The following is a 27,095-nucleotide window of genomic DNA, read 5'->3' as shown; positions in this document are numbered from 1 at the left end:
TGTGTACATGTTGAGAATATAGTACAATTTGTAGCCTTCAGTAAATTAAAAAAAGTTCAGCTTTAGGAGGGGAAGAGACAGGGCAAGATGAGGAGACTGAGAGAAAAAGAAAGAGTGATGGATAGTGAGAGCAGGTATTGACAAATCTACTGCCCGCTGACATGGTTTTAAAGCTATTTCTTATCCTTTTTTGGCCTTCAAACGTCTTGAAATGCACATATCAGAGAAATAAAAAATTTGAACCCCCTAACAACCTTAAATTTAGGACCTATTTGATTATAAAGCCCTGTCTACGGCCCTGTATTAAGATCAATAATGAATGTGTACATATTGTGAATAAATTTAATACACTTAGTTAGGCTACCTAGCTTTCCTAGTAGCTTTCAGTAAATGAAGGTGTCTGAGAAAATTATTCATAAATCAACCTATCAGCTGACCCCAAGTTTACTTTCGTCATTGACAGACAAAAATGAAAAGCCTATCAGTCAAAGCTCAGCTTTAGGACGGGAAGAGCCAGGGCAAGAGAAAAACAAAGAGAAAAAGAGTGTGATGCTGATGAGGAGAGAACAATAATCCGCTGTGTGACATGGTTTTAAAGCTATTGTTGTCCAATTTTTTTGGCATTCAAAACATCTTAAAATGCACATATGTAGATCAGAGAAATCAAAATTTTCTCGGGCCGCCGAGAAAATTATTGCAGATTGGCCCCCGAACACCCCTAACTAGTCTACCTCACATTTGGGACCTCAGTGATGATAAAACCCTGTCATCTGCATGTTAATGAAACTAGTTAATTGTGAGCGTTAGACCCTAAACCAAAGTGTTACCCTTTTTTCTATTTTTTTATCATACCCTCATTGGGGGCTGAGCCACAGACAGATTCATGTTCCATACTGGTCACACACATTTCAGTTCAGAGAACCAGATGTATATTTGTATTTATGATTCTAATTTGATTATTTTATATCCAATTGTAGATATTTGTGTTTTGAAAAAGGTTTTAATTCATGGTTTGACTCCTAACCAATTTTCTACATTAAAAATTGTCTTTTTATGTGGGCTAGTAAAATTCATTTCGGGCTACCAAAATCTGAAGAGTGCCTGCCCGAAGGGCTACCAGCGATTTAGAAATTTTGCGAGCCCTGGTTTGTAACAGATTGCCTTGGTTTTGATTTAATTTGTCCTATTTTGTGGAATGATTTGTTGATTTATTTTGATTTATCTGGTTTCCTTTCTGTAAAGGATTGTTATCTGTTTCATGCCATTCCTGAGTGAGGGTGGATGTTTAAACCAGATTTTAAAGACTTTGTATGAATAAAATTAGTATTTATTAAGATATTTTACTACCTTTGTGGTTCGTGTAAGCACCCACACAACAATATATATATATAATGTATTTTGTATAAATATATACGAAAACAGTTAATTAGTCAGTTTGGTCAAGAAGTGTCTGCTAAATGCAATTTAATTACAACACACTAAAACTCATGTGAAGAAACCTAACGTAACGTTAGCAACGCTGTTTTCACCAGCTGAAGGCTTGTAGATGGCCAAGTCCTGCACCCAGCCACAGCAGAAAGCCTCGTAACTTTCCAAAGACTTGTGGCTTTTAAACTCCTGCATTGTGTAGTAATTTACACCAAAAACAAGATATTTCACGATGTCCATATATGTACATGGAGGTAAATGGTCCAGGTCTCTGTGCCATTCCGCTGCAGGGAGCTCGTATGGGTCGATATTTTGGATGCCTGAGAGCTTATCCAAATACGGCTGTTTTGCGCTCGGTGTAAGCTTCCTGTAAGGTCCCTTTTCTTTCAACTTATCTCTTTGCATTGCTTTACTTGTATTAATTTTCTTTATTGTAATTGTAGATCCGTCTCTGTCCCGCCGAAATATAAAATGCTAGGGTGAGTAAATCATGAATGTTTATTCGCGCCTCTGTGAATTTCTGAAGGCGTTGCCCCTGGCAACCGCCCAAATTGGCACGTGACTCCTCATTCTCAATATGTAGCCTACCTTTTTTGTAAAGAAAAAGTAGATACTTTTGAGTTTTGAGTGTGTAGCAAAAAGTTGACAAGCTTTGGGACATAGGCTATCACTTATTGCGTCTTTAACGGTTTCTCTCTGTCTCATATTTTTACAGTAGCCTATGGTCTCATCCTGTCACAGTAAACTGGTCTGTCAATTATCTTGTCAAAGATCAAATCCTCCCCATTTAATTTAATTTCCTACCGTATCGGAGAAAAATGCAGAAGCACGTTGATCTGCAGTCGCGGGTCTTTCATGCGGAGAACTCTCCTCATTAATGCATATAGCCTAATGATGCATTTAAAAGTTAATGGCCAAACGGATATTTATAAAAGTTTATAACACGGTCACGGATAACATTAAATAAATATATATTTTTAACAGGTTAGGATTTGATTAGTCACTGGACTCAAAGCCTTTATCTAAACCTCTCACTGTGTAGACCATCCGCCATGTTTTGTAGTTTTTAAACACTCGTGTTTGTATTTCTTCCTCCAAAGCACTCCAAGGACACAGATAGCAACAAAGTGACAATACATTTTGTTAGTGTCATTTTCCAAATAACCAGTGAATGTAACGAAATACATTTAGGCTACTCTGTATTTAGGCCTAATGCTGCGTTCACACCAAACGCGAATATGCGTCAAAATTCGCGCCTGCCGCGTCTGGTTATTCGCGTGACCACTTTGTGTTCATTCGCGCGTCAAGAGCGGAATTGACGCGCATAAAAAAAAAAGTTTGAAGCGAAATTTACGCGCGTCACGCGCGTCAAGAGGCGAAAGTCAGTTTCGAGACCCGCTGGCGGCCATCTTTTTACAAGATGTCTGATGAGCGATCATTTACCGAGAGAGTCACCGCACTGTATTTACTTTGGAGAGCAGAACAGCGGCGTAGGGATCATCGTCGCCGTATTTGGGTCCACCAGACCCTTCGGAGGCGAACCCAGTTTGGCGAATTTCACCATTTGCTCAAGGAGCTGTGGCTGGATGACGGCCGGTTTCAGCGGTACTTCCGCCTGTCCCGCGCCCAGTTTGATGACCTGCTGTCCCGCATCTGAGCGAGGATCACCCTCCAGGGCTAAAATTATACGTTCCTCCATTTTGAATGAATGACTCTGGGCGGGCCTGCCGCCACAACATCAAGCAGGCTCCTGATTGGTTAACGCGGCGCGAATTTGACGCAGAAGTTCAGATTTTTCAACTCGGGCGGCAGACGCGAATTCGCGTCAAACGCGTGAATGCACAAAAAGCACAATTCGCGCTTAACGCGCGTATCGCACCAAACGCTCAATTTGCGTCATTCGCGCAAACTAGACGCGCGAATGAGGCGAATTCGCGTCTACCGCGCCGCGCCAAACGCCTCATTCGCGCCGCAAGAACTCCAGACGCGCCTAAACGCGCCTTACCATTGACTTAACATTGAAATCACTCGCGCCTGACGCATATTCGCGCTTGGTGTGAACGCAGCATAAGTCTAATTTTGAAGTTAAGTCTAATTTTGAAGTAGCCTACTTTAGATTGTTATTCATCTCCACTTCATCTCAAAGGGAAATATTCTACTTTTACTGAAAAACTGACTTTTTACACATGGATATTAGATTTTGATACTAGATATTGTTTGCAAAAATATGAACAGTATATAATAGAAATACTAAAAATATATGTCTTATAGATCAGGGATAGGCAACGTTCGGTAGGGCTGCTGTCCTGCAGAGTTTTGGCTCATAGAACGGTTTTGCATGTTAAAATATTTTATGGTTTAATTTTTGAGTATGTGAGTTAACTATTCTTAATTTCTCTTCCCTCTTTCTGAGAACATCTCAGTGACATGGCAGCCCACGCCTGAGTCAGCCCTGCAAACCTGTTGGTGGACAGTGGAAATATGCACTGATCCCAGATGATGTCCCTCCAGCAGAGGCCTTACCAGTGTCTCTATTGTGTGTGCAGCTCCACCAGGGTCTCCTGCTCAGCTCAATAAAAGTCTAAAAAAAAAATGATTCCAATCTGTTTTATGTATACTACTGTTAATTTAAACTTTTATTTAGTTTTTTCTCATAAAAAGGTGTCCATCAGCTGAACAGCTGCATGTTCTTATGACAGAAATGTGCTTATTATTGCTGTTAACATAACTGTTGCAAATAAATATACATTTTATACAAAAACGTTTTTAAAATGTTAAATATATCTGTGTGAGAGTGTCTCAACTTTAAAACTTGCCGTCTTTTCTTTGGACCCGGCACCTAACATTTCTTACCTATTACCTGTTATTATTCTGACCTGTTATTCTAACCTGTTCTTAAGCCAATTATTATTATTGAAACTTATTTAAACATATCATGACAAAAAATGTACAATGTAACTGATAGATTAATATCTTACCCTCATGATCTTTTTCTGTATCTTTTTTTTATTTTGTTTATTTTTTAGTTTTCAGCTCGTTCTTTTACTTCTTTTTTTTTTATGAACATTGATGTAGATTAATATACTAGATTTTTTTAAAGGTAAAAAGTTTTTTTTATTTTTTAATAAATATCATGTTTTTGGAGAGTTGCGCCAGATAAAGCTGAATGAACCTAATTCACTTAAACTTTCTGACCTTGGGGTTAGCAGGGGTGTTCTCTGTGTTATCATTACTTGTTTATGTTTTCTGAATATAGATTATCTCAGAAATAATAAAAAAAGATTGTCAAACTAAGCTTTTCTTTTCTTTCTTCATATTACATTCTATAACCTTGCTTTTCCTGTGTTTCCATATTTACTATTTTAAATTAAACTTTATACACAGCTAGCATTATTAGGAACGGAAAAATAAAGACTCACTTTTGATAAAGGTTTTGGTTTCTGGCTAACTGTTGCTCCAATCATGATCATGTTTGGCATCACCGGACGTGGGAATTCCAAGGCAAAGTCGAAACGCATAAACCAAAGAGCTGCACGGCTCATGATCTCCACCATCGATGCTTTTCTCTGAAGTGCGCGTGAAGCGATCTCATCTGACCTAGTAAACAAATGTCTGCAAGCCATGGGCTGCAGGAGAGTCCTTACCAGGTTCACACTTCTTTGCCAAAGACTCATGCGGTCAGTAAAGTGAGTTAAAGGTTGTGGAACATAAGAGGCTGGAACTGGACATTGACTGGCAAGAGCGTCAACACCACAAGGATGGTTTATTTGCATATAAATAGCTGGAATGGAGAGATATTCACCAGCTATAGCTCCAATGGGCTCAAATGGATCTGTGAGAATAGCATCAAAGCTGTAGTCTTGCAGTTCATTCATCAAGTCCCTGTTGAAGAGTAGACCCTCTGCGTTCCTCACTATGAAGCTTTGAAGAATATCCAGTGAAATAATGAACGCCTGGAACTTGGCCAGGTCTGTAGAGATATCAACACTCAGAAGTGTGTTTATTTTATCTCCTAAGCCTGCTTCTAATTCATCCTTGGTGTAGTTCACTGGATATGTCAGAGTGGTGGTATTCTGTGAAGGACCCATACTCAGACTCGCCTCTGGAATGACGACCACCACCTGGTTTCCTCTCCTCCCCAGCTCCTCCACAATAGGCTTCATCCCTAACCAGTGACTGCCATCTGATGGAATAACCAATAGTTTCCCAGCTTCAGCTGAACCCAAGAGGGACAGAGCCAGGAGCAACCACACGCCAGCCATTTTATCAGTGATGTGAAGGATAGAGGCAGTTGAAGGAGATTAAGTAAGAAAAACACTTACGCAGTGTAACCACAGGTTAAAGTACTATCTTGAGTGAGTTAGGACTGGGTTCAAGGGAGTGGCGATGTTTGCAGCTAGTAGGATGTGCTCAGTCCAAATATGGCATTGAATTAATCAATGGGTCTTATTCACAAATTATTGTTTGTGGATTTTTTATATTGCACGCACACATGAATTTGTTCTTAACTTTGTTCGGATGAATTTGGAGTATTCTAAATTGGATCTTGGTTATCCTGACACTGTTTATTGAACATTGATGTAACACTATAGAGAGCCAGAACAGTAAAACTGCTTTTTCAAAAGTACATGGCATTTACTTAGATTAGAGCATGTTGACCTGGACCACATGCTTCATGTTAATTTAAAACTATACTAATGTTCAGTGTTAATTCAGCAATGTTAATTAATACAACAACATTTTTTTTTTAAATTGATATTTTTTTCTATATCTAGGCATCAGTGATTTGAAATGCATGAAATTGAAATTCAAGTAAAGGTATAGTGATAGCTGAAAGAAATCAACCAACAAGGACTAGCAATACGACAAGTGTGTGTGTGGTGCGTCCAAATAATTTGATAATAACCCAGCAAATTAGACAGACCACTGTTAAAATAATTAAGTTCTTTACAAGGACTTTCAAGTTCACACAACTATTTCTAGGTATTCAAAGCTCAAAATCATCAAAAACATCAAATTTAAATGTTATTTTTAATGTGATGATTAAAAAAACTTTTTCTAGTTCATCCTTCAAAGATTGTCGCCATTTGTAAAACTAAAAGTTTCACGAAAGCAAACACTTATATCTTAAAATCTACAAAATACATGAAATTACCACAATAACCATGGTGGCAGAGGAGCACTTATTGGTTCATTAGCCATTTCCACTTCACAATATAGCCGAGTTTTTTTCCCACACGGTTTGCTTTAAATTTATATTTATAATTATTTTTTTAGACATTATGAACTCACTATCATGACATTAAACATTTACACATTTGCAGTGCTGTTGAACTCACGCGACACGAATATAACAAGCAGATCACTTTAATTTACTTGCTTTTCTCTTTTATTAAACAATTAAAAATGATATGTTACACATATTAGTAATATAACTCTGTTAATCCTGCAATAAAAAATATATTACTTTTCATTGACCTGACCAGGCAGCCAAGGTATGGCAGCCACCATACCCAATAAAGGGCCCTGGTAGCCATTAACATTAACCTAGTTTTTTTTTTTTTTTTTGCATTAACTGTACAATCTTACCAGTAAGTGCCTTCCACTACTGTAAAAGACACGTGATTCAGTGAAAGCTCTGTATTTTGTGCTCAATTTAAAACATCTCAGAATGACTATGCTTATTAACATCTTACCTTTGTCAGTGAACCCCTCTTTGCACAGTTGATGCCCCCTATATGGACCATGTTTGGCATTTGAGGTTTGGGGAACTCAAAGGTAAAGTCATACCTATGAAGCCAAACTGCACCATTCCCTAATAGCTCTTCGTATGTAGTGTCCTTCTGCAGATATCTACTGGCCAGTTCATCAAAGCTGGTATACAGTTTTCGGCAAAGGAACATTTCAAAAAATGTCATAAGCATATTATTTACTCTCTGAGAGAAAGTCATCTTATCTGAGTAACCGGTAATGAAGCGCGGGATAAAAGATGGAGGCGAGGGACACTGAGCGGCTGACTCATCAAGCCGACAGGGAATTCCATGCAAGAAGTAAACAGGAGGAAGTGAGAAGGTATCGGCAAGGATAGTGCCACACGGCAGGAAAGGATCGGTGAGCAAAATATCAAATCCGGTCTCTCTTAGACTCTTCATCAGGGGCACGTCGTACAGCAGCCCTTCACAGGCTTTCACCTGCATATTTGTGAACTCTATCAGGTTCCCCAAATTCTCAAAAAAATCTGTTAATTGTGGAGGCTTCTCAATCGCATTCTTCTTAATGTGGTCCAAGTTTGCATTCATCTCAGCATGGGTGTATGGCACACGAAAAGACTTAGTGGTGTAATTACCAGATGCCCTAATCAGCAAACTGGTATCAGGGATCAGGACCACCATCTCATGACCCCTCCGTGACAACTCTTCCACCAGGATCTTCATGCTCAGCCAGTGGCTGCCATCCACTGGCATGACAAGCACCTTTCCAGCCTGCACAGGCTCTGAGGAGAAAAAGCTTAGCCAGGCTAGAAGCCCCAGAGCGGGAAAACTCAGTGCTCTCACCATTCTTCTAATGTTTGAACAGTAGACAGCATACAGAGATACGTTTAAGAAGCCTGGCAATGTTTTTAAAATAGGAGGGGCCTCAAAACTAGACAAAAGGGGAATGAGTGTTGATAGGCCGTCTGCTGCAACAGCTCAGATTTTTTTACCTGTTACTGCAGTGCAGTTTAAAGTCTAACAAGTGGGTTAAATGTAACTCTGGATTAATTATTTCAAGAGTGTACAAGCATAAAATAACTATCACAGCTATTTAGAGATAGCTTTGTTTCAAAGTTCAAGAGGACCAAATGTTAACACATTTGAATAAGATTCATCATGTTACTATTAGTTAATGCATTAAGTACCATGAAGTAACAGCATTTATTAAAGGCAGGGTAGGTGCTTTGTTACAGATATTTTTTTTGTTATGCTGGTTGAAAGTCTCTTCACATCCTGATAACAATCACTAAGTTAAGTGGTCTAAATGTATTTATATGTATATGTCTTTTCTGTGGAAGGCCTAGGAACATAAAATGTTCATCCAATCATTGAATTCGGTCCGAATGCAATGATACAATGTCTTTCCTGCCTATCAAAGTATGTATTTCCATACCTCCATGCACCCTGCTCGTGCAGACATCATACGTCATCAGCACGTTTCATGCTATGCAGAGTTAGACAGACGTCAAGTCACTGAGCACCACAACCGAAACAGCAGCCACCTTTTACAGTTCCTCCTGAACCAAAACAATCAGCTCATGCAGTTCATGACTTGAATTTATGCATTTCAATGGCAACACTATTAACGCCGAAATGAATCTGCAGCAGTAAGCAGGTACAGGTCAGTGCTCTTTAAGTTCCCTTTCAGTCAGTGACTGAAAAAAAGTTACAGATAAAGTAAAAAAGTAACGCAATTAGTTGCTTTTTAAGGGAGTAACGCAATATTGTAATGCATTACTTTTTAAAGTAACTTTCCCTAACACCGGTTGCAGTAATACGGGAAGTGACTAAAGCATGAACAAGAATTGCCGTGCTCTTTACAAAGAGAGCTGAAGTCGATTAATATTACGTATATGGTCATGATCGTTGCCTTACGTGTCTGGGCGTAAAGCACGCTGAGGTGGCCTTTGTGGATGAGTCATGTACCCACTGCGGGAAGATGACCATCGCGGTGCTGCGGTCGAGACTCGATTACCTCAGACCCCTTCACCTATACAATGATCTAGTTCCTCTGCTGGTAATCAGGAAAGGGCTACTTCGGTGAATAGCCAGGGTCACCTGAGGATCACAGTGGGGGCTTACCCGCCGAGCCAATCTTCGTGGGGCCCCCCACTCCTCTAGTGCACTGCAAGCTGTGGAGCTTTGGACCTTCTAATGGGGGATCAAACGTTTCATTCGGAGCTCCGGTGGAGGATCAGATGTCGATCGTTGTATTGGAGGGTGGGCTAGAGTCCTCTGTGGAAGACGACCCGGCTGCATTGCCCCCTTTGGGGAGAGTAGTGTCGATCAAATCTGACCCAGAGCTGACAGCCATGCTTTCCCAGGCTGCTGAGAGCGTCAGGCTTGAGTGGAGGCCTCCACCGTGCCCCGAATGTTCGAGGCTGGATGATTGGTATCTCGGAGTGGCCCACGCATACCTTCCAGAAAATGCACAAAGAGGTTACCAGATAATGGAAGGCACCTATTTCTGCCTGAAACCGAGTTGGTACCTTTTGACAACAATGACCGCACAATCCCTGGGTCAGACGATACCCACCCTGGTGGTCCAGGAATGCCATCTCTGGCTCAACCTGACAAATATGAGGAAGACTGCCAAATACAGTTCTCTCAACTCCCCGACATCCCAGGCTGGCCTCTTAGCACAGCCTCAGCAGCAGCCTCCACGCAGGCCACAATGTGGAGCCGGCCGTGGAAAGGCGGAGCGGACAAGACCTGTCAAGCGTAAGAGCAGGGGGCCCTGAGACGGGTGGCCCAGAGATGGAGGGAATAGCTCTTCGGGAGATGGTGAGCACACCACTCCTTCCCCTGGATGAGGGCTGGGTGGAGAACGCAGAAACGCAGTTTGAATGCATCTCCCATTTTGTTTGCTCCTTGCTGTACTCATTCATGTTTTTTGGAGGCATAGCTTTGGAGACGCTCTGAAGCGAGGGTGGGATCTTATGCTTTCAAAGCTAGCTCGCTATTGCTCACCGAAAATTGTCTACCATACCTTTATAGGCTAAAGTTAAATTCTACATACATTTTTGACATTTCAAAATTATCATGAATCTATTATGAACAGACACGAATAACAACAATGAACAATAGTATTTATAAATCAGCACTGACCTAGATTAATAAATAGTGTTTCCAAAAAAGTTGATTTTTTTTTTCTTCATGCCTCCCAAAAATATCTAAATGTATTTTAATTAAATTCAATTTTAGTCACTTTTCTGGTTCATAAGTACAGTTTTTTTTTTAAGGTTAAATGTCTTGCTTTTATCTTTAACTTTTGTCAAGTTGTGTGCTACTTTCAAAACAGTTCTGCAAGTCTCTATAGTCTGCCTGTAGTAGGCTATATTGCCTCAAAATTGTGCAACTATTATTAAATAGGCTACTTATTCCCAGCTCCTCCCTCACATACAAGGTGCTGTGTAAGTGGTAAAAAGCACATTAATGAATGAAAGAAAGTGCTGAGAGAAAGATTACAGGCCACATTTTTACACCTAGGGTCCTATTTGCCACTTAATCATTCTTTCATAAATAAAATAACTACAACAGATGAAAACAAATTATGTATAAACAAAGTCAGATGCAGAGGAGTGTGTTTGATTAAAATTCTAATGAACTAGGTCTAGAGCCGAACATATAATCTAAAAGCCTGCACTGGTTTCAGAGCAATTCAGTACACGAGTGAATCTAAATCTGAGTAAATACCGTTAAATTATCCTACAGGAGCTTTGGAGTTAATCCCACAAAGCCCTTTTGTGATGAAGGTGGAAATAGTCAGATATTTACTAGTGACTTTACTCAAATAGATACATGTTAGAATACAGTATTGAACAGATTAAAAAATGTCATGGCTCTTCCAAGTTTTATAATGGCAGTGAATTGCTGTTTCTGTTTTGAAGTACATACAAGTGCATCTATCCATCATAAAAGTGTGCCACACGGCTCCGGGGGGTTAATAAAGGCCTTCTGAAGGAAAGTGATGCATTTGTGTAAGAAAAATATCTATATTTAAAACTTTAAAAAGGTAATCTCTAACTTCCGCTAGCTGTCGTACGCGCGTTCACGAGAGACTGGTGTTCCAGCGTATGACGTAGGACGCAGGCAAAAGTAACTGAAGTAACCGTAAGTTCCGGTGTCAAACGCGGAAGCGCAGAGGATATAGCAAAACAAAACACCGGTCGCGAATTAGAAGTCTAAAACAAACTTGGTTCTCGTGAGAACTAGCATATTCTCACCGGAGCGTCCTATGTTATAAGTCCTTAGGAATTAAGCTATTAATGTACTAATCAGTTTGATACTAAAATCCCCTAAACAATTCACTTGTTCAGCGGTATTACTCAAGCAACCGTTGTTCTGAATGTCAACACTGGAAACTAGACCGCAGTTAATGGACCCTTTTCACATTGCAGGGGTTTTCAGAAGCTGAAGTGGCAGTTATCTAAAGTGATAAACAGAAAATACAAGAAGTATATTTTTGCATTCCCATTTGCTCCAGTAGCAAATTACTTTTCAAAAGAGGGAAACAATATTGAGAGCTTGATTATGATAGTCTGAACAGAGAAATATGTCTAATTTGCTGTCACTCCATCAGCTGTTGAACTGTAAATAATGGCAAGGTAATAAAACACAATGAATAGTCCAATAAATGTACATACATTTATTTTTATTTTTTACATTAAATGAACCCCAAGAAGAAGAGACTCAGGAGCAACCACACACCAGCCATTTTATCAGTGGTATTTCAAAAAAATATATATAAGCAACCAGGCGATAAGCAACCAGGTAATATGTAGCTTAAATTACTCCAATATCTCAAAAATGATTCTTGTTTAAAGGTGGGGTATGTAATTCTCTTTTTTGGCCATTTTTTCAAAATCACTTAAAATCCTATTCCTAACCCACGTACAGCCACTGAGTTAGAAGCTCTGAAATAAAAATTAAGCAATATAATCATCTGTGGAACGGGCAGGACTCGAAAAACTCCAGCCAATCATTTCCAAGACCACCTAGAATCATTGGACAGTAAGTGCGTCAGTCAATCGGTCGTACCATCCCCCCCTCCCCCCATCCATGTCCATGTTCTTTGAATGGGTGGAGTCAAAGGAAAGAAGGTAGGACCATTTTAGTTGTGTATTTTCAAAATCTGCCAGCCGTTTTGCAAATCACATACCCCACCTTTAAGTTAGCAGAGGTTGAGATCAGCAGCTGGGTGGGACTTTGTCTATATATGGTGGTGAAGCAACCAAATAGAGGTGAAAGTTTAGAAATATGTCATGTCATGCAAAAAAATAAATAGAGAAAAATGCATATGGCTTGTAATGGCATAGATGAAAATGGAAAAAAGAAAAAGGGAAAAGTAATATTACAAAGTAACTATTGCACAGATATGTTTACTTTAATATTTTTTGAAAAAATACTGGATATGCTTATACAGTTTAAAAAATTAAGATGAGGACACATGTTAAAATGTATAATTGCATTTTTTACCTCACATTATAACAAAAAACAAGATATAATGGAACACTGTTAAATACGTATCTATAATATATATTAAACAAGCACTAAACAAAAACCAAGACACTTTATTTTATAAAGCTATTTTAAACGTAGACACTAAAATCACATTCAAAGGGCGATTGGGTCACCGCTGCGCGACAAAGGCCTTCCTAATTCGAAGGCTCCTTTAAATGCGTCGTTGTTTCCCATGAAATTAAGGGTACAACATAAGTATCCTTCACAGCCTTGCCTACCCCAGAATTCATTGCACGCCAGTGACGACAGGATTCTTTGGGGAGAAATTGCAGAAAGACACTTTTAATCACAAGTATTGGGTTTCAACTTATTTACAAATGTAAAAAAACAACTTTAAAACAGTTCAAATATTGACTTATATCTTACTAAGATACGATTATATATAGTTTATACTCTTTATTATATACAGAAATGGACCATGGTGGAATTTAGACAGTTTGTGAAACCGGTTTTATTTTCAGAGTTCAATATAACTTTCAAATAAGTCCCGTACAAACGTTACTGTCATTCATCAATGGCAGCTCTCACAGGTGAAAGGCGACAAGAACAATCGTCTGTAGGCTAGACCGTCCCATTTAACAACGCTTGGTCCAACCTTCACTGCCTTTGAAGGATGTGCCCTCTGAAGTCCGAGTCCTTATAAGGATGCAGACTCTAAATTGGGACATATAGCTATTGTTTGGTCTGGCTGTGCAACATAGCTTCATGGTCATGACGCAACCTGCTTATGATGTTCTGTCATGCCATTGGACTGATTTCACATGTGCTTCAAGACGCAATCACATAGAGGCATTCCCATAGCGGCGCTACTCTGATGTGGTGATGGGAGAAACTAAGCTTTTCAAAGCATCGAATCAATTGAACCAATGGCTTTGCAAAATTACTCACTGTTTCGATGCATTCGAAACACTACACACTGGTGATGTCTGCTGGTCAATGCAACAAAGAACAAAGATCAGGTGAAAAACATACACTTGTTCAACTTGTTCACAACAGTGAACCATTGAAATTCTGAAACAGTTATGATGTAACAAAGCCTTGTTCACTAAAATCACCTGACTTTAGCAGTTTGACACACACTCTGAACCACTGATTCAAAAGTGCCCATCACTACTTCTACACTACACTACTTTTACCTTGAAAGGGAACAAACACTTTTATTTTAAAATCTAAAAAAGACATGATGGAACTACCACTGTAACCAGGTAAATTGCGGCAGATGAGCACTTATTGGCTCATTAAGCCATTTCCACTCCCTAATATAGCCAAAACATTTTTTTACGTTTTACTTTAGAATTTATTTTTAGACACCAAATCATAACATTAAAATATATTTTGTCTATTTTGTCACTTGTTGTACTGAAGTGTGAAGTATGTGATTTTAAAAATCAACTTCACAATGTATCTTTCATTGACATTGTATCTCTGCTTTGTTTGTTATAATGAGAGGATTTGTGCTAGTGTAAAACGTAAAAGTAAATGTTTGCTAAACATAAACTCATTCAGCATTTTGAGAGATACGGAGCAGATTCTCAATACCGGTAACTTAAACACCTCTAATTGGTCATCATATTGGCAGCCACCATACCAATGAATGTCCCTGGTAGGCATTAATATTAACCTAGATTAATAATTGCTGTTTGTTTGGGGGGTTAACTGTACAGTCTTGCCAGTAAGTTCCTTTCACTGTTGTAAAAGACGTGACTCAGTGAAAGCTCTGTATTTTGTGTACAATTAAAACATCTGAGAAAGACTATTCTTATTAACATCTTACCTTTGTCAGTGGACCCCTCTTTGCACAGTTGATGCCCCCTATATGGACCATGTTTGGCATTTGAGGTTTGGGTAACTCAAAGGTAAAGTCATACCTTAGAAGCCAAACTGCAGCATGTCCTAATAGCTCTTTGTATGTAGTGTCCTTCTGCAGATATCTACTGGCCAGTTCATCAGCGCTGGCAAACAGTTTACGGCAAAGGAACATTTCAAAAATAGTCATAAGCGTGTTTCTTGCCCTCTGAGGGAAAGTCATCTTATCTGAGTAACCGGTGAAGAAGCGTGGGACAAAAGATGGAGGCGAGGGACACTGAGCGGCTGACTCATCAAGCCGACAGGGAATTCCACGCAAGAAATAAATGGCAGGAAGTGAGAAGGAATCGGCAAGGATAGTGCCACACGGCAGGAAAGGATCGGTGAGCATAACATCAAATCCCGTCTCTCTTAGACTCTTCATCAGGGGCTCGTCGTACAGCAGCCCTTCACAGCCTTTCACCTGCATATTTGTGAACTGCATCAGGTTCCCCAAATTCACAAAAATATCAGTCATTTGCGGAGGCTTCTCAAACGCAGTCTTCTTTATGTGGTCCAAGTTGGCATTTAGCTCAGCAATGGTGTAGGGCACACGGAAAGACTTAGTGGTGTAATTGGCAGACGCTCTAATCAGAAAACTGGTTTCAGGGACCAGGACCACCATCTCATGACCCCTCAGAGAAAGCTCTTCCACCAGGATCTTCATGCTTAGCCAGTGGCTGCCATCCACTGGCATGACAAGCACCTTTCCAGCCTGCACAGGCTCTGAGGAGAAAAAGCTTAGCAAGGCTAGAAGCCCCAGAGCAGGAACACTCAGTGCTCTCACCATTCCTCGAAAGTTCATACAGTAGACAGCAACTGGAGATACGGTACATTTAAGACGCCTGCGAATGTTTTCAAATAAGGAGGTGTTTCTAAACTAGACAAAAGGGGAGTGAGTGTTGATAGGTCTCTGGCTGCATGTGCGTACAGCACAACTAATAAGCTCAGACTTTTACGCTATGTCACTGCACTGTGGTTTAAAGTCTAACAAGTGGGTTAAATGTAGCTCTGGGTTAATATTTCAAGAAAGTACGAGCATTTCGAATTTTTACAGTTATCTAGAGATAGCTTTGTTCATACAAAGGTAAAGAGGACCAAATGTCTGCAACAGGTTAATATGTTGGTAACTCTTTTGTCATATTAACATTAGTTTAAGCATTATACCATGAACTATCACAATACATTTTACATAGTTTATGAATTATGTTTAGTTAATTTCTACATTATCAGATAGTTTTAATTTTTCAAACTTTGTGGACTAACATAAACAGACATGAAAAACAACAATGAATATTGATATTTATAAATCAGCAATCAAAGTGTAATCAAGTAATTGTATTTAAGATTATAATTTTTTTTAATTGATCAGACAAAAAATAAATGTGAGGCCAATAGTAATATTAACAAACTGAATCAAGTTGCAAGCATAACCAAGTATTTTTCCCCTCACAATTGTTTATAAATCCAGAAATCATTCAAGAATGAAAAGGAAAAAAGTCACTTTTCTGGATCATAAGTAGCCTACAGAGTTTGTTAGAAGTTAAAAAGTTACTGCTTTACCTTTTGACAAAATGTTCAAAACAATTCTGCAAGTCACTATGGTCTGTCAGTACAGGATTGCCTCACATATCATGCAAACTCTCTAAACACACATGAACACAAGGCAGTCACGCAAACACATGAACTCTCACATTCAAGAGGGCTGTGGCATGAGGACTGTGGCACTGTCAAAAGCACACTACTCTGAATGAAAGAAAGTGCTGAGAGAAAGATTACAGAGCACATGTTTTTACACACGATGACCTGCTTGCAATTTAATCTTAAGCAAATGAGTGTATTTATTAAAATTCTAATGAATTTATAGAAATGACAAAAGATCTAAAGATAAACACATCTAAATCTAAAACCCTGCACTGGTTTCAGAGCAATTCAGTACACAAGTAAATCTAATATGATCCAACATACTGTTAAAATATATAAAAGAGTAAATCTCACAAAGTACTTTGATGATGCAGGTGGAAAAAGGTGCAGGTCACTTAAAATGTACTTAAAAAGGTTGTCATGTACAAGAGATACTAGCATACATTATAAATTAGAATGCATCCACACACCCTTACAACAAATCTAATGTCTCTCTTTCTCTCTGGTTATCTGTCACACACATCTTATTATAGGCTACACTGAATTAAAATCTAGTGCCTAAATGCCATTAATATTAAATGCTATGAACACTGTAATCCCTTATGAATTCAGCTATTAATTCTCTAATCAGTTTGAATCTAAAATCGGTTTGCTTTTCTTGTCTATATGAAAGATTGTGGTTATTTCTCAGAGTAACAATGGTGAAAAATCAATGTTGTTAACCCTGGAGTGCAGTTGGGCCCAGACACTGCATTGGGCACGATTTACTCACGCTTCCTTTGGCTTAGAGCTGCCAAATTATTCCATACATCCAAAATAAATATTTCATTGTCTGGGGTTTTAGAATCCTCATCACTGGTTTTCACCATTTTCTTTGCAACTGATCTGACTGACTTGTTTTTCTTTGAAAGCACACCAGTTCCTTAAAAAAAAAACAATAAAACACTGGCAGGCACACATCTATCTGTCTTTCCACTTTCCACTGTCTACACATTATGTAGGATTATTACAAATAAACTGTATAGTTGTATGTAAGGGGATGAAGTGGGTAAATAATGACTCCTAGCTTATCCCTGGTTGGAAATTGGAATTGGTGGTGTAACAGTTCTCCCCATGTTACAACCCAGTCCCCCTCTATGTCTGGTTTCATTTTAAAACTTGGTTTAACTGTTTTAAAGAAAGAACAAATTAATTTAAATGTCTAAATATGAAACAGAACCAGTTTGTACAAATGCTGATCTGTTAGAGAGAAAAAAACAAGAAACAATCTAGAACATTAGTCTGTGATTCTCACAAAAATATCTAACACAACACTGGGCTGTGACAAAAACTATGGGCTATCGGCTATGACAAAAACATTGTGCCCTTTAATATGTCCCACTCGAGCTAGCCCATCTAAATGAATATATCAGCCATCATGATAACGTGCGATCAGGGAGGGTAGAAAATAGTTCAATCTCAGTGTATTTCAGTGTGGAAGGAGGATGTCAACCTTCAACTAAAGTACTTTGCCTCAGTGACAAGAGATAGACAAACATTTTCACGTTATTAAAGCAGAGATCTTTAAAGAGAAGTATATTTCTGGAATAATTCTGTCCTCATACAGACACGATCTGAAAAAAAGAGACACAAACTGTTTCTTGCTCATTCTCAGCCCATTAGACACCATTCATTTAGACAAAACACTCTCTATACTGTATATAGTATAGATAAGGGTTTCCTTGTGCATTTGCTGGCTATTTTCACAGTCCATGATGCAAAGTTGATGACAGACATGGATAGAGAAAAGTGAGAAATGGGATAGAGGGACAGAGAGCAACGACACTGATACTGTTAGTGCAAATATATGCAATTACATGTAAATGTAATTATGGGAGCTTACTTGTGACAATGGTTTTGGCTTCTTAGCTGCCATTCCTCCAATCATGACCATGTTAGGCATCAACGGTCGTGGAAATTCAAAGGCAAAGTCAAAGCGCATAAACCAGAGAGCTGCACGGCTCATGATTTCCATCGTAGACGCTTTTCTCTGCAGTACACGTGAGGCGATCTCATCTGCGCAAGTATGCATGTATCTACAAGCCATGGGCTGCAGCAGAGTCCTTACAAAGTTGACACACCTCTGCCACAAATTCATCTGGTCTGTAAAGTGGGTATTGCGTTGTGGAACATAAGAAGGAGGACTTGGGCATTGGCTGGCAAGAGTGTCGGCACCACAAGGAAGGTTTATTTGCATATAAATAGCTGGAATGGAGAGATATTCACTAACAATGACCCCAACCGGCTCAAACGGGTCAGTGAGAATAGCATCAAATCTGTAGTCTTGAAGCTTCTTCATCAAGTCCTCATTGAAGAGCAGACCCTCTGCATTCCTCACTATAAACGTTTGAAGAAAGTTCATTTGGTAGAAATAAAGCAGAAACTTGGACAGGTCAGAAGAAAGGTCATTACTCAGAATTGCAGTTAAATTGCCTTCTAATGACGCATGTAGTTCATCCTTGGTGTAGTTCACTGGATATGTCAGAGTGGTGGTATTCTGTGAAGGACCCATACTCAGACTCGCCTCTGGAATGACGACCACCACCTGGTTTCCTCTCCTCCCCAGCTCCTCCACAATAGGCTTCATCCCTAACCAGTGACTGCCATCTGATGGAATAACCAACAGTTTCCCAGCTTCAGCTGAACCCAAGAAGAAGAGACTCAGGAGCATCCACACGCCAGTCATTTTATCAGTGGTATAATAAAATCTCTCACTGTGGCTTTTGCCAGCTGTAGGTGAGGTCGACGAGAAACAAGCAGGTAATGTGTAGCTTAAACTACTCCAATATCTCACAAAGAGTCTGGTTTATGCAAGCAGAGGTGGAGATCCTTGCAGCTGGGTGGGACTTTATTTATATAAGGTGGTGAAGCAACCAATTGGGGTGAAAGTTTAGAAATATGCTATGTCACGCAAAAAAATGAAACGGAGAAAAATGCATACGGCATAGATGAAAATGGAAAAAACAAGAAAAAAGGAAAAAGTAACTATTGTACAGATACTTTTACTTTTTTTTAACTTGTTTAAAATAAATGATTATTCCTGTCAAATATAAAACTCATAGCAAGCATGAAATGTCTTCAGGTCTTGTTATTCAAATAGGTGTATATGCAAAATACTGGATATGTTTGTAGGGTAACAAAAAAAAGTAAAAAATAAATAAATAAATAGGATGAGGACACATGTTAAAATGTATAATTGCATTTTTTTTTTACCTCACATTTCATCTACAAAATCATCTATAATCTATAACCTATTAAAAAGCCCCAACAAAATACCAACACACTTTAAAATGCTATAACAAAGACACTAAAATCTGGAACAATGTGTAATTAAAGGTCATTAATACATTCAAGAGTGAAGTACTGCTTAAAGTACTTAAAGCTTAAAGATAAAAATCAAACACAGCCTGTCTTCAAATACTGGCTTTTTACTGGTCTACAAGCATCGCGGCACACACTTTTATCCTGAAAGGAGAGTTCCAACAACCAACAGTAGGCTGGGCCTGAAAAGTTGATTATCTCGAATCGATTCTTGAGAGGCAAAGCATGCCCTTAGAAGCAGAGTGAAAAAAGTATCCAGATCTCTCTCAAAAAAAAAAAAAAAAAAAAAAAAAAAATCAAATTAAAATCTAAAAAAGACTTGAAACTATCACTATAACCAGTAGATGGCGGCAGAGGAGCACTTATTGGCTCATTAGCCATTTCCAGTCCCTAATATAGCCCAGTTTTGCTTTTGAATGTATTTTTAGACATCATAATAACATAAAAAATATATATTTTTTTAAATTTTGTCAATTGTACTGAAGTGTGAAGTTTATAATTGTAGGAATCAACTTCACAATTCATATTTTATTTAAATCATGTCTTAGCTTTGTTTGTTATAATGAGGTCGTTATGGTCATTCATTATATTTAACACATAATACAACTCAGTTAATCCTGCAATAAAAAATATTTTACTTTGCATTGACCTGACCAGGCAGCCAAGGTGGCAGCCACCATACCCAATTAATGCCCCTGGTAGGCATTAACATTAACATAGATTAATAATTGCTGTGTGGTTGTTGTTGTTGTTGTTGTTTTCTGTCTTACCAGTAAGTGCCTTTCACTACTGTAAAAGAAATGCACAACTTACAACATCTGAGAATTATATGCTCATGAACATTTTTTGTCAGTGGACCCCTCTTTGCACAGTTGATGCCCCCTATTTGGACCCCTATGTTTGGCATTTGAGGTTTGGGGAACTCAAAGGTAAAGACAAACATATAAAGCCAAACTGCAGCGTGCTCTAATATATCTTTGTATGTAGTGTCCTTCTGCAGATATCTACTGGCCAGTTCATCAAAGCTGACAAAGGCAAAGGAACATTAAAAAACTACGTATAAGCATATTGTTTACTCTCTGAGGGAAAGTCATCTTATCTGAGTAACCGGTGAAGACCCCTCACCATCTCATGACCCCACAGAGACAACTCTCCCACCAGTGGCTGCCATCCACTGGCATGACAAGCACCTTTCCAGCCTGCACAGGTTCTGAGGAGAAAAAGCTTAGCCAGGCTAGAAGCCCCAGAGCTGGAACACTCAGTGCTCTCACTAAAGTTCGTACAGTAGACAGAGCAACTGGAGATACGATAAATTTAAGACGCCTGCGAATGTTTTCAAATAAGGAGGTGTTTCTAAACTAGACAAAAGGGGAGTGAGTGTTGATAGGTCTCTGGCTGCATGTGCGTACAGCACAACTAATAAGCTCAGACTTTTACGCTACGTCACTGCACTGTGGTTTAAAGTCTAACAAGTGGGTTAAATGTAGCTCTGGGTTAATATTTCAAGAACGTACAAGCATTAAGAATTTTTACAGTTATCAAGAGATAGCTTTGTTCATACAAAGGTAAAGAGGACCAAATGTCTGCAACAGGTTAATATGTTGGTAACTCTTTTGTCATATTAACATTAGTTCAAATAGGTACCATGAACTATAACAATAAACTTTTACAGAATGTATTAATATGTATATAATATGTAAGTTAATTTCTACATATACATATAGTTTTTAACTTTTTAAACTGTATAAACTAATTGTAATCTATTATAAACCAATATGAATAACAACAATGAATAATAATTACTATAAATCAGCACTGATCTATATTAATAAATTGTTTTTAAAATTTTACTTTTACCATTTTTTAAAAGATAAAAGTAAAAAATAAAATAATTGATACTTTTAGGCATAAAGTAAAAAAATCCAGTTGATACAACTGTCCTGATATGAAAATGAAAAAGAAAAAAAAGATTGAAAAGTATGAAATTCTTAAAAATTTATTATGAAGTACTTCAAGTTATTTATTCAAATTCAAATTATTCAAGTCATTGTATATATGATTTATATATATGAATATATATGATATATATGAAAAAAATTAAGGTAAGGTAGCCTACTGAATACTGATAGTAATTTGTAATCACAAGTTCACAATTGTTTATAAATCATTTAAGAATTTAAGATTTTTCCTGGTTCATAATTTGTTAGAGGTTAAAGTTACTGCCTCTAAATTAAATGTTTTAATTAGACTAAATTTTCAAAACAATTCTGCAAGTCACTATATTCTGTCAGTACAGGCAGAGCCCGTCTACGGAGAGCCTGGCCACTCCCTATTAAGTCCTATTGTACCGAATTTTGGTTGTAGTTCCACCAGAGTTCCACTGGGGGCAATCGCCCATGAGTGCAAAATGAATGAGAGTCTATGGAGCTAGAAAGCTAAATTTGTCTCTTTCACCCGATTGCCGTTGAGAAATCTCAGATTTGATTGTAGGTTTTGCAAGTTCAACATGGGTTATAGGTCGAAAGTTGAATGAACGAGTACTTATGTCCTTTCGATTTCTTACAGGTTGATTTGTTGTTGCCCATAACCATAGACAGTATATAAGATGGACACAGCGACCCCATAGATTTCAACGGAGAAAAGTGAAGCCCATTTGAAGCACTCACTTCCTGATCGCCAGGCGTACTGCGCAGACTCAAACTGAGCTTGGTGACGTGAGCAACGTGTCTGACAGTTGTAAGTCTTCTAGTAGCTGTGCCGAGAGAAATCTGAATCATTTCCTTCCGAATCTCGCAGAGACGGAGAGCGTGAGTATTAGCTGTCCATGAGCTAGCAGCAGGATCAACTTTATCACTCTCTGTGGGCTACTCCCTTGACTTTATGCCTCCACGTCCCCCCGATTGTTTGCGAGCTTCTCCGCCGGTCTACAGTAATTTATCTACAGTGCGACAGAGAGTCGCGTGGTTATGACGCAATCGTTAGCCTATTTTTACAAAAAAACTTCTTCTACGGGGCCATGACGTAAGGTACAAGGTAATGGAGCCTTTTATACATTGTTGAGTTTCTTTAGAAATAAATAATGGACAAATGGAGTCTTTGGACGCCTCAGATGTAAAGTTATTTGCTGTCAAAGTGACGCCAAAATGAATGGGAGTCAATGGAATTCTAACAGCAGGTGAAGTTCTGCTACAATGGCACGGTAGCATTCTGTTAATGAACGGTGATTGGTCAGTGAAGGACTGATTACAACCATAGACGACCAGAGATACCGCTTGATGGCATCGTGGCATCCGAAGCGGAACCAGAATGTCTTCTAGCAAAAACTTTTCTAGCACGTGTATTTACCTGTGTCAGCTGTGTTGTCGATGCTTTGAGAGAAAAGAAAGTGCGGAGCGCGAAGGCACCAAAGTGACTGAAGGATTGATTTTGAGGGGTATAGCTCCATAGACCTCCATTCATTCTGCACTCGTCCTGTGAGCGCCCTCATATGGAACCAGAGTGGAACTGCAACCAGTTCAGAAGCCGGAAGTTTACTGATAGTGGCAGTTCTCCCCTTATTAGACATTCTCTGGTACAGGATTGCCTCACATATCATGCAAACTCTCTAAACACACAGGAACACAAGGCAGTCATGCAAACACATGAACTCTCACATTCAAGAGGGCTGTGGCATGAGGACTGTGGCACTGTCAATAGCACAATACTCTGAATGAAAGAAAGTGCTGAGAGAAAGATTACAGAGCACATGTTTTTACACACGATGACCTGTTTGCAACTTAATCATTACTTCATCATTAAAATAACTACAACAACAAATGAAAACAATTTATGTTTAAACAAAGTCTTAAGCAAATTAATGCATTTGATTAAAATTCTAATGAATTTATAGAAAGCCAAACACATCTAAATCTAAAATCCTGCACTGGTTTCAGAGCAATTCAGTACATGAGTAAATCTAACCAGATCCAACATACTGTTGAAATACAAGTGCTTTATAGTCAATCTCACAAAGCACTTTCATAATGTAGGTGGAAACAGTGGCTTTAGCAGGTCACTTAAAATGTACTTTAAAGGTTGTCATGTATACCAAAAAAGATACTATACATTACAGATTAGAATGCATCCACACACCCTTACAACTTACAAATCTAATGTCTCTTTCTCTCTGGTTTTCTGTCACACACATCTTATTATAGGCTACACTAAATTCAAATCCAATGCCTAAATGTCATCAATATGAAATGTAAGCCCTTATAAATTCAGCTATTAATGTTCCAATCAGTTTGATACTAAAATTGGTTTGCTTTTCTTGTCTATAAGAAATATAAAATAATGTGGTTATTTTCATTTACTTTAAACTTTACTTCGTCATTTCGGATGACAAGACGGCTCTGATTCCGCTGTGGGATCAAGGCTGCAGATAATGTGTTAATGTGTGTGTGAGATCGTGTGTTTTCGTGTGAATATTTTCAAGCAGAGTCACAATGGTGAAAAATCAATGTTGTTAACCCTGGAGTGCAGGTGGGCCCAGATAGGCTACTGCATAGGGCACGATTTACTCACTCTTACATTTATTACTCAAATAAATAATAAATAAAACACTGTCTGGCACACATCTATCTATCTGTCTTTCTTTTCCACTGTCTAGGCATTCTGTATTATCAAAAATAAACTGTGCTCAGTTGTATATACCAAATGGCTACAGAAACATTTCTGTCAGAACCACTATCGTCAAATACGATTGACAAATTATGTTTTATTAACAAAGATCAGGAGGAGCACGTTCAGATAATTAACACGAGTGGAGAGCATTTAGCAATCAACGATAAGAGGTATATATTCAGCAGTCTCACCTCAATTCGTTGTCAGTTTAGCAGCATCCCTCCACCACCCCTTCTCCGCACTTCTAGCCCTAACCGTTTACATACGGGCGGGAGTTCTCTGGGTTAGGTCCGAACTCAGAGCTCGGAGCCCTAGCTCCCCCTGGACAGCACGCCCAATACGCATTAAACCTTACTCCCTCTAGTTTATGTAAGTGTGAACTCGTGAATTAGCATACAGTTTGGATTGGCGGTTTGATTCCGTTCTGGGCGAGAACTCTGCACATCCATGCAGCCTAGCATGGATAAGAGCAGGGAGAGCAGCAATAACCCCCTTGGGGTAAACCGAATAGAACCAACATGAATTTATGCTAATATATTTAATTAAATAATTTAAAATACAACAATTCAAGAATTTGTTCATTTCCCCCCCCCCCCCCCCCCACACACACAATTTAACACGTAGGCTATTACACACATGAAACATGCACAAAAAACATCAAAGAGAATACTGCCAAATATATCGACAAGACTCGAAAAAAATGAAATCTACACTACCACAGTCTGTGGGTTATCAATTATTCCATGTAAGTTTATCATTTTATAGTCTCTATATAATGTAGTAGCCTACTATAATTTATTCTGATTAAAGGGAAATCAGAATGCCAAAACATGACTGGGCGAGATGAGGAGCTGGGGATGAAGGAGGGTAATTCACTCCTGAGAAACGCCATAGCTGTTGATAATAACTGAAGGAGCTTATGTATACGGTGATACAGTAGGCGTCGTATTCCTATAGGTAGATGTGGATCAGCTGAGAGTCAGCTGATGCAAGCTTGATTAATGTGACCTTCCAGAACTGACAGTATAGATACTGCCCTAATTTGGCACATTCAAGCTAACTGTCTAAATTAATATTTCAGCTATCATTATAACGTGCGATCAGTCAAAAAATAGTCAAATGTCAGCGTATTTCAGGAGGAAGGAGGATGTCATCCTTCAACAAAGGTACTTGGCCTCAGTGACAAGAGACAGATTTTTCATGTTGTTTGATGCGAAGGGGGCGTGTTAAAGTGGAGTCTGCACGGGGAGAGCGAGTGCGGAGAAGAGCAGTGAGAAGCGGGTCAAGTGCAAATGATTAACACCTGATACTAATTCCAGTAACTGGCAGAGAGACGGGATAAATAGAGCCAGCAGAATGGGGAAGACGCTTAGCACACATTTTATGTTGTTGAACAGTTGTTGTTATGTTGAAGGCACAGAAGCGCTACTTTAAAAAAAAAAAATTATATATATATATACAAGAGAACAATAAAAGACTCTGGAAACTTGCTGACCTGATTTCTTTGTCCTTTTTTATTTTGTGAACATAGTTAAAGCACACTTGTTAAAGTGAGCAACGATACTGTTAGTGCAAATGTACATGCAATTGCATGCAAATGTAATTATGGGAGCTTACTTGTGACAATGGTTTTGGTTTCTTGGTTGCCATTCCTCCGATCAAGATCATGTTAGGCATCAACGGTCGTGGGAATTCAAAGGCAAAGTCAAAGCGCATAAACCAGAGGGCTGCACGGCTCATGATTTCAACCATCGATGCTTTTCTCTGCAGTACACGTGAGGCGATCTCATCTGCACGAGTAAACAAATGTCTGCAAGCCATGGGCTGCAGGAGAGTCCTTACCAGGTTCACACTTCTTTGCCAAAGATTCATGCGGTCAGTAAAGTGAGTTAAAGATTGTGGAACATAAGAGGCTGGAACTGGACATTGACTGGCAAGAGCGTCAACACCACAAGGATGGTTTATTTGCATATAAATAGCTGGAATGGAGAGATATTCACCAGCTATAGCTCCAATGGGCTCAAATGGATCTGTGAGAATAGCATCAAAGCTGTAGTCTTGCAGTTCATTCATCAAGTCCTTGTTGAAGAGTAGACCCTCTGCGTTCCTCACTATGAAGCTTTGAAGAATATCCAGTGAAATAATGAAGACCTGGAACTTGGCCAGGTCTGTAGAGATATCAATACTTAGAACTGTGTTTAATTGATCTGCTAAGTCTGTTTCTAATTCATCCTTGGTGTAGTTCACTAGATATGTCAGAGTGGTGGTATTCTGTGAAGGACCCATACTCAGACTCGCCTCTGGAATGACGACCACCACCTGGTTTCCTCTCCTCCCCAGCTCCTCCACAATAGGCTTCATCCCTAACCAGTGACTGCCATCTGATGGAATAACCAACAGTTTCCCAGCTTCAGTTGAACCCAAGAAGAAGAGACTCAGGAGCATCCACACGCCCGCCATTTTATCAGTGGTATAATAAAATCTCTCACTGTGGCTTTTGCCAGCTGTAGGTGAGGTTGACGAGAAACAAGCAGGTAATGTATAGCTTAAACTACTCCAATATCTCACAAAGAGTCTGGTTTATGCACGGAGAGGTGGAGATCCATGCAGCTGGGTGGGACTTAATTTATATAAGGTGGTGAAGCAACCAATCAGAAGTGAAAGTTTAAAAAGATTTTTAAAAAGGGGGGTTGGGGGTGAGGAAAACGACTTTTTATAAATGATTCTGGTCAAATACAAAACTCATGGCAACATGAAACGTCATAAGGTGCAAACATATGCAAAATACTGAATGTGCTGGTAGAGTAACTAAATATTTAAAAATGGATGAGGGTGTGTTAAAATGTGTATTTGCAATTTTACCTCATATTTTAACAGAAT

The 27,095-nt window shown here is 38.9% G+C and overlaps 2 protein-coding genes across 5 annotated transcripts in view; both read right to left on the bottom strand.

The window, feature by feature from the left end:
* The window catches only part of LOC307001255 (UDP-glucuronosyltransferase-like), a 46,385-nt gene that overhangs the window by 13,406 nt on the left and 5,884 nt on the right, over positions 1 to 27,095 (bottom strand). The window contains exon 1 of one of the 4 annotated variants that reach the window (XM_079617507.1): positions 14,479 to 15,499. The exons of 2 other annotated variants lie outside the window; for them this stretch is intronic. In XM_079617507.1, coding sequence (XP_079473633.1) covers positions 14,479 to 15,354 — 876 coding nt within the window. In that variant the 5' untranslated portion in view covers positions 15,355 to 15,499. Of the gene's footprint in view, positions 1 to 7,124; positions 8,012 to 14,478; positions 15,500 to 27,095 lie in introns of those variants that run through there. One more of the 4 variants, XM_079617510.1, reaches the window with a different exon arrangement.
* Positions 25,782 to 26,745, bottom strand: LOC307001868 (UDP-glucuronosyltransferase 1A5-like; the record flags this gene model as incomplete). Its single annotated transcript, XM_079618881.1, has 1 exon — positions 25,782 to 26,745. Exon 1 carries the CDS (start codon positions 26,673 to 26,675, stop codon positions 25,782 to 25,784), a length of 894 nt encoding a protein of 297 aa, XP_079475007.1. The 5' UTR covers positions 26,676 to 26,745.

This window comes from Phoxinus phoxinus (genome assembly GCF_949152265.1).
Source record: "Phoxinus phoxinus genome assembly, chromosome: 7".
In the NCBI taxonomy this organism is placed as follows: Eukaryota; Metazoa; Chordata; class Actinopteri; order Cypriniformes; family Leuciscidae; genus Phoxinus; species Phoxinus phoxinus.
This window is presented reverse-complemented; position numbering and strand designations above follow the sequence as displayed.